General features: G+C 40.8%; 1 protein-coding gene across 3 annotated transcripts in view; it reads left to right on the forward strand.

Moving 5' to 3' along the window:
• DLEC1 (DLEC1 cilia and flagella associated protein) overlaps positions 1–11204 on the forward strand; it is a 58059-nt gene extending 46855 nt beyond the window's left edge. For 2 of the 3 annotated variants that reach the window (XM_034759905.1, XM_034759907.1), the window contains 9 exons: positions 2719–2868; positions 3879–4001; positions 4709–4803; positions 4894–4978; positions 5586–5780; positions 6828–6989; positions 8262–8415; positions 8992–9112; positions 10569–11204. In XM_034759905.1, the coding sequence (XP_034615796.1) occupies positions 2719–2868; positions 3879–4001; positions 4709–4803; positions 4894–4978; positions 5586–5780; positions 6828–6989; positions 8262–8415; positions 8992–9112; positions 10569–10692 (1209 nt within the window). In that variant the 3' untranslated portion in view covers positions 10693–11204. The remainder of the gene's footprint in view (positions 1–2718; positions 2869–3878; positions 4002–4708; positions 4804–4893; positions 4979–5585; positions 5781–6827; positions 6990–8261; positions 8416–8991; positions 9113–10568) is intronic. The other variant, XM_034759906.1, reaches the window with a different exon arrangement.
• The last annotated feature ends 199 nt before the right edge of the window (positions 11205–11403 follow it).

An 11403-nucleotide genomic window follows, 5' to 3' on the forward strand; every position in this document is an offset into this window, starting at 1 on the left:
CCCCCCCTCCCCCCCCCCCCCCCAAAACCCCCCCCCCCCCCGTTTCTTGACTGCCCCCTCCAGAACCTCTCTGCCCCTTCTCCTGCCCCCTGGCCCCCTTACCCTGCTGCTCAGAACAGGGTGTTGGGCTCTGTGCCAGCCGGACACGTGGCTGCGCTCCCCAGCACAACAAAACCCGGTCCCTGGCCCTGCACAGTGCTGCCGGACCAGGCTGCAGGGGAGAGCTGCCCTTGTATCAGCACAAAGTGCTCTCGCTCCCGTTTTGCTACGCTGCATGGCAGAAACTGCTCCCAGTTGCAAAAGGGGAGAGCTGCACTTTGTGCTGATACACTTGCTCAGAATGCAGGGCGGAGCTCCTCTACAGCTGCTCCGGAGTCCAGCCCGGGACTTTCCTGCAGCCCTCCCAGCCGCTCGCTCTGCTCTGCTCTGCCGGGGGAGGGGGGAAATCCCGGACATTGTGAGTGCTTTACAAATTCCCCCTGGACGCTATTTTTAGCACAAAAAGGAGGACATGTCCGGGTAAATCCGGACGAATGGTAACCCTACATATTTTGAATGCTGCGTGCAGATGTGGTTGCCCCATTTCAAAAAAGATATACTGGAATTGGAAAAGGTACAGAAAAGGGCAACAAAAATGGTTAGAAGTATAGAACAGCTTCCATATGAAGAGAGATTAATAAGACTGGGACTTTTCATCTTGGAAAAGAGACGATTAAGGGGGATATAATAGAGGTCTATAAAATCATGACAGATGTGGACAAAGTAAAGAAGGAAGTGTTATTTACTGCTCCTCGGAACAGAAGAATTAGGGGCCACCAAATGAAATTAATAGGCAGCAGGTTTAAAACAAACTAAAGGAAGTATTTCTTCACACAATGCACAGTCAATCTGTGGAACTCCTTGCCAGAGGATATTGTGAAGGCCACTGGGGAAGTTCCAGAAGATTGGAAGGGAGCTAATGTGTCAATTTTTAAAAAGGGTAAATGGGATGATCTGGGTCTTTACAGGTTTCAGCCTGACATTGATCCCAGGAATATAAAGAGCAGTTGATACGGAATTCGATTAGTAAAAAATAAAGGAGAGTAATGTAATTAATGCCAATCAATGTGGGTTTATGGAGAATAGATCCTGTCAAACTAACTTGATTTTTTTTTTTTTTTTTTTTTTGAGATTACAAATTTGGTTGATAAAGGTACTAGTGTTGGCATAATATACTTAAGACTTCTGAAAGGCATTTGACTTGGTACCGCACAACATTTTGATTAAAAAGATTTAAAATGAACATTGCACATATTAAATGGATTAAAAGCTGGCTACCTGATAAGTCTCAAAATGGAACTGTAACCAGGAAATTGTCACTGTGAGGATTTGTTTCCAGTGGAGTCCCACGAGGATCAGTTCTTGGCCCTACACTAATATTTTTATCAATGACTTGGAAGAAAACAAAATCATCACTTATAAAGTTGCAGATACACAAAAATTGGAGGAGTGGTAAATATTGAAGAGGACATTGCTGATTCATAGCAATCTAGATATGTTGGCAAACTAGGTGCATGCAAACTGTGCATTTTAGTATGGCTAACTGTAAATGTATACATCTAGGAACAAAGACTATAGGTCAGTGGTTCTGAACCAGGGGTACGCAGAGGCCTTCCAGGGGTACATCGACTCATCTAGATATTTGCCTAGTTTTACAAGCTACATAAAAAGCACTAGCGAAGTCAGTACAAACTAAAATTTCACACATTGACTTGTTTATACTGTTCTATACACTATACACTGAAATGTAAGTACAGTATTTATATTCCAGTTGATTTGTTTTATAAAATACAGTAAAAATGAGAAAGTAAGAAATTTCTCAGTAATAGTGTGCTGTGACACTTTTGTATTTTTATGTCTGATTTTGTAAGCAAGTAGTTTTTAAGTGAGGTAAAACTTGGGGGTATGCAAGAGAAATCAGACTCCTGAAACATGTACAGTAGTCCGGAAAAGTTGAGAGCCACTGCTGTAGGTCATACTTACAGGACGGAGGACTCTCTCCTGGGAAGCAGTGACTCTGAAAAAGATTTGGGGGTCATGGTGGATAATCAGTTGAACATGAGCTCCCACTGTGACACTGAGGCCAAAAGATGAATGCAAACCTGGGATGCGTAGACAGGAATCTTGAGTAGGAGTGGAGAGATTATTTTACCTCTGTATTTGGCACTAAGGGGACTGTGACTGGCATACTGGGTCCAGTTCTGGTGCCCTCAAGAAGGATGTTGATGAATTGGAGAAGATTCAGAGAAGAGCCACAAGAATGGTTAAAGGATTAGAAACTAGGTCTTCCAGTGATTGAGTTCCTTGAGTCTATCTATTTAGCTTAATAAAGAGGTTAAGGGGTGACTTGATTACAGTCTATAAGTACCTAAATGGGGAGCAAATATTAAATAAGTAGCTGCTTTGCATGAGAGCAAGACACTCCTAAAGTTCAGTCTTGCTGTCGACTGAACAGCATTGGGGTACCCTGACCTTCCATTGATTTCAGTGGGAGGTTAGGGCATTCAGCGCCCCCAGGAGTCACAGTGTTCAATGGGAGAAACCAGGGTTTATGCTGGAAAATGAGACAAAATGGTATTAGCTATTTTTGCTCTCTTCTTTTGTTCTGAGAATGATGGTTCTGCCCTCCCATAGTCCTGTGCTTAATGTGTAACATTCCTTACCCTTTCATACCTGTAGGAGTCAGATGTAAACAAGGAAGAGGAAGGAAGAAGTGATTCTGAAGTCTGGAGACCAGTAAATAATCAAAAGAAAATAATCTCTGTACTTATACAAGCTCATGAAGGGTTTCCTTCCGACTATCCCTACTGTATAACTCCTACACAAATCGTAAGTTGTGGTTCTTATGTGTCCTTATAGTTTGCAAATAGCCAACTGTCTAGGACTGGGGAGACGGGACAGCAAGGGAAGGCTTTTCATTGGTGCAGAGCAAGAGCAGTAGGATTAAAGATTGGAGAGATACTTCTGCAGACCGTAGGAAGTCAACAGGATAACAATGGTCTCCAACAGACTTCCCCAGGTCCAAGAAGTTCAAGTACCAAGCTCCGGAAGCAGGTCCTTCACCTTGTGAAGAACAGGCAAGCATAACTGGCTGAGCTTGAATGCAGGCCTTTCGACCTCTGGCTGTCTTCACATGTGACTCATCCTGTACAAATATTCTGTGCAACTCATCCTGTTTCAAAAATAATTGATGCAAAATCAGTAGGGACCACAGTATCTAGAATAAAATATGTTCAGAAATTTGACAGGAAAAAATATGACAAACAATGCATTGGAAACAAAGTTATGAGAATGTGTCCATACATCAAAAATTTGAACATTAATGAACTTTAGAAAAAAAACCAACCCACCACATCTTAAATTTTGGAGTAATCTAGCAGTGTATCAATTTTCAATTCCCAAATGTAAGGAACTTCTTTGCCAAAGGGTTCAAGTACAAAGTTAGACTTAATAAAAGAAAATTTTAAAGGGGTCATTTGTAAATTCTTGGAACTCAAGTTTAATTAGAAACTTAACTAAGTTCTCAGAAAATTAATTCAGTTTCTTAAAACCAATTTAGTTATTTTGGTGCAAGTGTATGCATAGACCTTTATTTCAGAATCAAAGAGGCTCAAATTGAGTGTACCCACATAGATTTGCATGGAAATAGTTACATTGGTTTTAATTAATATTTTGTCATTTTTGTGCAAGTCTGGGCACAAAGCAGTCCAAAGAGATTTTTATCTATGCTTTAATTGCAAGCTCAATACAACCTTAGATGTAAATCTGTTAAGATGCTTCCATAATGCAGAACTGCTCATTTGCTTTAGCTAAATGTCTGTATAATATTTTGATTCCAGGTTGTTCCTGCAGGTAGCAGTGCCTCCATCCATATTTCCTTCACTCCACTCACGTTACCCAAGCTCATTAACAAAATTGAATGTGAGGGGTATGCATTGGGTTTCATGAGTCTAGACAGCAAGGTAAATGTACTATCACAGCTAAGTATTTAGCTAAGTAGTATTGTTACTTCAGTTTGCTTCTTTCTGCTCTGAATGCTATTCAGTAACAGTGAAGTTATTTTATTATTTATTCCTTACAACATGGGAGGCAGGTGGTGAATTGTGATTTCTGCTACTGATTAGCTAATAACTGCACACACAGCTCCTTTATACGAAAACACCCATTTTTAATAAGGGAATAGGGAATTAGACTCCTGGGTTCTATTCCCAGCTCACTGCATGAATTTGGACAAGTCACCTATCTTCTATCAGATTCTTCCCTGGTGAAATGGGAAATACAACTTACTGGCTGCTGCAAAGCTTAAATAATGTTTGTAAAGCACTTTAAGATCCTCAGCTGTGAAGCACAAAGTCTTATTAACTATAATAAATATTTAGCAATGACATTTTATAAAATTTTAGAAAACAAGAGTTGCCTCCATATTAATGAGCAGTTTTCACCTAGTCTAATGAAAATTTTTGTTTGCATTCAAAATGCAAATATAGCTCAGATTCTGCTATTCACACAATTTTTATAGAGGTAGCATAATTTACTACAAATAATAGGCCAAACACTGACAGAGTTCATCTATGGCTGGACAGCTTTGGGAAACACCCTCAGATTGGAGTTAGTGCTTCATCCTTGACACATTAGTTTGATCCTCATGTATTCTTCCTTTTCCTGTCAGCTTGCACAAGGGATACCTGGCAAGGTGACTCGTTCAGACGGCTATGGAGTTGCACCTTTGAGAATGGACTTGCAAGCTTTTGTAAAGCCTGCTCTGTGAGTACAACAGCTCTGACAGCTCCCAAACTTACAGCAAACCAGAGACTAAGGAAAGGAGTCTGACAGCCTGTGATTCCTTACATTCAGGTTAACTGTAGAAATGGATCATGATGGAGGAATGGTGTTTCATTCCAGGGCAAGTGATCTCATACCAAATCAACCCCTTTCTGGAGTGAGTATCTTGCATATTGCTGTATTAAGGTTTATTGAATATAGTGCTCAGCTGTTAAGATAATTCATGGCAACACTCACATTGCTGTAAAATAATGTTTTTACTGACCATGTCCTGGTGATGCACTGTTAAGTGTGTACCCACAATGCAATTCTGTTTTTTTTTTTTTTTGGTAGAGTACAAACTAGGCCAGAGAAGACTAATGTATAATTACCTATAAGCCAAGAAAGGAGATGTTATTTCAGGAAGATGGCTATTCTGTGTTGGGTTAACTTACTGTAGAGATCTTTTAAGTATCAAAACAATTATTCATTTTCAAATTAAAAAAGATTCTGGTAGCAGAATGAAGGCGATTTAGCTCCCAACATGGTCTGTGAATTTTGGTGATTCACAAAGTCCTATCAAATTTTGTTTTTAAACCTTTATTATATTTTTATTTTTTATGTTTTAATCAAGAGATTCTGAAGCACCCACAAAGAAAAAAGAAAGTGGTTTGGGGCAGGAGCCTCCAAATCTCAGATGCTATGGAATGGCTCGAGAGACTAGAAAGCCTTCAAGCCTCTGGAGGGAATTCAGATTCAAAGTAGTTTAATACATTCTCCTTCAGGTTTTGACAGAATCAGTCATTACTCACAACCTGAAACTCACCAACTCCACAGAGGCTCCTCTGCACTTCAGGATCCTTCTATCTGTGCCCTTCGCTGTATCCAGTATCGACCCCAACAGGAGCCTGAAAACATCCCACCGCGACAGGGAGGAGCAAGGGAAGCAACTTCTACTTCATCCACAGCAAAACATGCTGGTAGGTTCAAAAAAACCCCTCGAGCCAGGACAGCTTAGGGCTTGTCAACCCAGTGCATTAGTCCGCACTAGGGGGGTGTAAATTCTAGTGCACACTAACTGGCCCCCATGGACCCTGCTAGCATGCACCAGATGTTCCTTAGTGTGTGTTAATGTAATACTATTTCAGCAGGGACTGGTGACTACTATGGTACCCACTAGAATTTACACCTCTCTAGTGCAGATTAATGCACCGTGTAGACAAGCCCTTAGTAATTAGTATACTAACATGGCCTTCGTGAACTGCAGAGCTTTGGGGAGGAAGGAAAAACACAATTGTACAATGGTGCTTGTTATGCTTTTCTTATTGGCAATGTCCCATTGAAGTCACTTTGCAGAAAGTACTAAATCAGTATCAGAATATCAAAATGATAAATGTATTTACAATGTAAAGGAAGATATTTGGCTTTCCACTCTTCCTTTCAAGGCTTGAGCTTCCCGTCTGCAACTCCTATACAAGGTGACGGAGGAAGGCAGAAGAATCCTGTTTCGTTTTAGGTGTATGTGCTGGTGGCAGGAAACAGTCAATCAGCAAAGAATGAAATAACTCAGATGCACTTTAAAAATGTATTTATTTTTAAATCTACACTTCAATACGGGCACACAGGGCTTGATTCTGACCGCATACCTCTATTCATAAGCATAACGACTAACTCCATGGAAGGCAATGGAATTACTTTTGTAAAATTGGCATTAGGGAGAGGAGAATCTGGAGAATTCAGGATCTTAAACTTGGGGGGGTTTCTCCTCATATTTTAAAGGTTTGCAGTTCACCTTTCGCCCTCTCTTTCAGTGCATTTGCCTTTAGGAAATGGTTCTGGATTTTGAAAAAATGTCAAGATATTTTTTTACCTTTGCCTTGTTGTACAGGATCCCATGGGATTTTGGGCACTGGCATGATTCTGTTGGGTTATGATGGGAACGTGTGCTCTGGGGTGGAGCTGTTGGGCAGTTTTTACTGTGGATTTCCTACCGTTAATTCACACATTTTCATCTGAATTCCCCCCAGGTGAAAGTGTCATTTCACACAACTCTGGAGTTACTTACATATCAGAATCTGCCAGCTGACCAGCTGCTCTCGGGAATCAAAGTGCTCCAGTTTGAGAATGGAGACAGGAAAGTGGAATTCAGTCAAAATCTGGTTATTGAATACAGTAACAGAACGACCCAGGTAACAAGCACTTGAGAACAAAAGTAACTCTAAAAACTTATGTTCATGATGCACCTTTAGTACAGAATGATGTTCAATTATTTTTCATAACTTACCCACCACTGAAATGCAGCTGCTTCTAGGGTAAAGTATGCCAACTAACCAATAATGAACAGCAGCACTGCACAAAAGCAATAGCTTCCAACTGAAACTGCAGGGGACCCTCAGGATAACAGACTGTTAATCTCAGTGTGGCGGCCCAATTCAAAGAGTCCCATACGTTCTTTGATTGTACAGCAAGAAGGCCTACATTTCACATTTCAACCAAAAGACAGCAAACTCCAATGAGACTGTCCCTTGACACCATGCTGAGGCATTCGCTCAGTACTGACTCAGTGAGAGTGCTAGCGACTGAGTTGGCAGCATCACCTCCTGCAGCAATATTCCTTGGAGGTCCCTCACAGCTGCTTAGCTAACGGGATGGAATATGATCACAGCCTACAGTTTAAAACTGACCTCTTCCAGACTGAAGGCTATAAAATAAATATAGACCTTAAGCAGTTTCAGTGCTGTGCAGAATTTTTTCATTCAAGGTATTTCTAGGGTTTTGCTCACTGTGGTATCTAAGATATGGGCAACATAAGGATAACTCTAGACAACCTGTGTAAAAAACAAATTTGCAACAATGTGCCAGATACAGCTCTAAAGAAGGAAGGGAAACTAGAGTGAAATGTAATATCTATGTCTTCATACAACACTCAAAAGTTAACCAGAATGTACAATGAATATTACCTTGCTGAGGACATGCAATGGTCGTTCTGAAAACCTCCCTGAAAAAGCAACACAGCACACTTTACTGTCATAATAGACCATAGGCTTAAACGAAGTCTGAACTGTAGAGTGTAATCTGTAATATCTCTTTTCTTGCCTAAGCCAGCATCTGAGAAACTAAGGTCTGGTCTACACTACATCATTAAGGGGTGTGAAAAATCTACATCACTGAGCAACGTAGTTATAGTAACCTAATCCCCTTTGTAGACAGCATTATGTCAGCGGAAGAGCTTCTCCTGCCAACATAGCTACCATCTCCCGGGAGGTGGATTAACTCTGCTGACGGGAGAGCTCTCTCCTGGCAGCTTAAAGCATCTTCATTAAAGCAGTACAGTAGCACAGCTGTGCCAATGCACTGTTTTAAGTGTAGGCTTGCCCAAAATAATGCTCATTTCTTTTTGGACAAAGTTATGGATTATTGTTGTTGTTTTTTAACTCCCTTCCTCTCTCGTATTCTTCCAGCTCGTGCCAGTGACTGCATACCTTACTGTCCCACTACTGGAGCTCTCTTGTGAAACAGTTGATTTTGAGACCTGCTTTGTAAACCAAACTAGGACAGAAGATGTCTTTCTGTTAAACAGGAGCAGATGCAGAAGTTACTGGACTGCTTTACTGGGTACTAAGCCTGTGCAATAGATTCCCTTTGTTTTAAGAGGCGAATGTTTGTTTTAGTGTTCTGATTTAGTAAGACGAGTGCGCACATCTAGTCAATACATACAACATGACAATCATTCAGTAAGAATCAGGTCAGGTTCTGATCTCACTATTTTTACTCCAGTGTTTCTTCACTGACTTCAGTAATTACTTCAGATGTACACCAGAGAATAGAATCAGACCCACCATATTTATTAATCTTTCTTTTCTAACTTAAGGCCTGATCCTAAGAGGAAGTGAGCACCAGCAACTCCCACTGACTTCAGCTGGAGCTTGCTTCTAATGAGGTTAATGGCAAAATGCCCATTTACTTCAGTGGGAGCAGGACTAGACCATTTTATTTTGCCATTTACAACTGCCACCACCCCAGCTTGCCCTGCCAATGAAAATGTAGGCCTGTCAAATGCATGTGACAATACCAGACAATTTTTCATTGGCAAGTCAGGAGATGTATTGTTTGCTTATATGAATACTGCGTTATACACAACACTGAAGACTCTTGTATCATGTCAATTGATATTTTCATTCTTTGCTGCAGACCAACAGGAACAGCATAACAACATGGAAGTGTTTTCCATCTGCCCCACTCATGGAATTCTTGAGGCACATGAAGCTAGCTTACCCACCAAAGCAACTTTAAAAATCAGTTTTACCGCAAGGTACAGTAAGAGAACACAAGTTTTACTGTCTTTGGATTTGACTAAGAATGGCCTTGCAGACTGCAACGGTGCAAGGAGTAATTAATTAAAACAGAAATTAAGTGTGTGCCTCCATCAAACAGCTGCCCAGTTCTTTGTGTCACAGTGTTGTCTGTGAGGGTCAGAGAAGAGAATAAAAGTGGTTTTGCTCTTCTGATAATCCAAGAACCAATTTTTCCCCCTAAAATTATCAGCCATTATGTAGCTGAATTATTGAGGCATATTCAGTCAATAGAGGCCCATTTACACACGGGCATGCATTTTAGTATGGCTGTACTGCCCAGTTCCTGCATGTACCTGGACAAACGGGATTTAGACATCTTAATTCCCATTTGCCCATACATTCCCACAGCATGCACACACAGTCACAGTACAATAAATGCCCAAATCAAGGTACACGCTTTTTCACGCAAACCCCAGGCAATAATGTTTTGTAAATATTACCATGAATTTATCATTAGAGTTCAGAGGCACCCCACTGAGCTATTGTTTCTGCGCTGGTACTACAAACTGCTGTGCATGTCAGAGCCCTCTGGTTGTCTCCTTAGATTTTAAATTCCTTATCATAGAGCTCATATCCTACCTATGGTGCCCAACAAGTGCTCAGGAAAGTTGAACCCTTGCTGTTCAGTATAGTATTCTGTGAAGTCACACTAAGAAGCTTACCACACTGTCTCTACATGCTGAACTGGCCAGGAACAGCGAACCGTGGCCACGGGGAGCTGCGGGAGGCTGTGCCTGCGGACGGTCAACGTAAACAAAATGTCTCAGGTCTGCCAACGGACTACCCTGATGGGCCGCATGCCGAAGGTTGCCGACCCCGCTCTAGATCTAGAATTCACACTTACCACAAGCTACAAGTTAACCAAAACTACACTGACTGTAAATGTTTGCCTAAAGCTAGCATTCAGTTGACTGCCTCCTGCCCTATTAGAGCCAATGGGAAAATTCTCATCTAACTTCTTGCCTTTTCCATATGACAATGGCTGTCACCTGGAGCAAGCTCAGCGTTATTCCCTGCCATCACAATAATACTGGTCATTTAGAGATTTATACAAATGTAACTACACAACAAAAAGAATATTGAAGCTTTCCTTCCAACCACCCCATTAACACATTCAACATCATATATAGTTATACCATTAGGTAAGACACTGTTAAAAAAGCATACTGGGACCCAGTTACTACATGTGATGTGATGGTACATGAAACTGGGCCAGGCTACAGTAGTCAAAACTCACCATTCCCATAAGGAAAGCAAAGTTAACTCCTGCAGTATCAGATAGCTGGCAAGCACAACAAATGTCAGAGGATAGCGTCATTCTTCCCCTCCCAGACCCCTTAAAGAACTGTGCTATATTGTTGCATGTAGTAGAAAGGCAAACTAACTGAACTGTCTTCTCCCTTTGTATTTTAGGAGTAATGTGGAATATGAAACTACAGTGACTGTTTTTGGAATGCTTGGAGAAAAGCCCTGCAAACTACAGATCAGAGGCAGAGGATCTTACGATGAGAAATATGAAGATCTCCGTTTAATATAAGAGAGACAGTATAGATTAGGTGTCAAGGTAATGAGTCACATTCTTGGCTATTGAAGTCACTGGAAGTTACATATGTATACTGAATGGCACTATTTAAACTACATTGCCTATATTTTCTTGTACTTGAGATTTAAATAAAAATTGTAGTTTTAAAATAAATTCCAAGTACTGTATAATAAAGAATTTTACTAAACTAAGATAATTGTCTACTGGACAAATCCCATTCAACAGGTGTTGAATCAAAGTAGTATGTGTTGAGCTCTATAGTTACCTTTTATTGGCATATGCCCATGGATACTTCCAAGGTATCTGTTTCTACAAAGCAGGGCAATTTTAAAAGAACTGTGGAGGCTCCTGTAACAGTTTAGTTTGCTCCTTGGTTTAAAAGTAAGTCAGCTGTTAATTCCACGTTATAATAATTAGGTACAAACTAGAGAGTCAGAAACAGTGAACAAGACCATCATTCTGACTGCCTCGGTTTCTTTCAGTGCCTTGTAATATGAAAATCAATGGGAGCTGGGTATCTATATCCCTTAGGCACCTTTAAAAAATACCAACCTAAATGTTTAATTAGTAAGTGTCTGGGAGTTGGTCATGGCCCCCGACCCCTGCAACTACAGAAGGGGGATTCCATCCCACTTCATTTTCTTACCCTCCCTTGGTTCCCACCTACTCATACTTTCCTGTTTACAGGAATATCAATAAAACTGA

This window comes from Trachemys scripta, chromosome 2, assembly GCF_013100865.1.
Source record: "Trachemys scripta elegans isolate TJP31775 chromosome 2, CAS_Tse_1.0, whole genome shotgun sequence".
NCBI classification, from domain to species: domain Eukaryota; kingdom Metazoa; phylum Chordata; order Testudines; family Emydidae; genus Trachemys; species Trachemys scripta.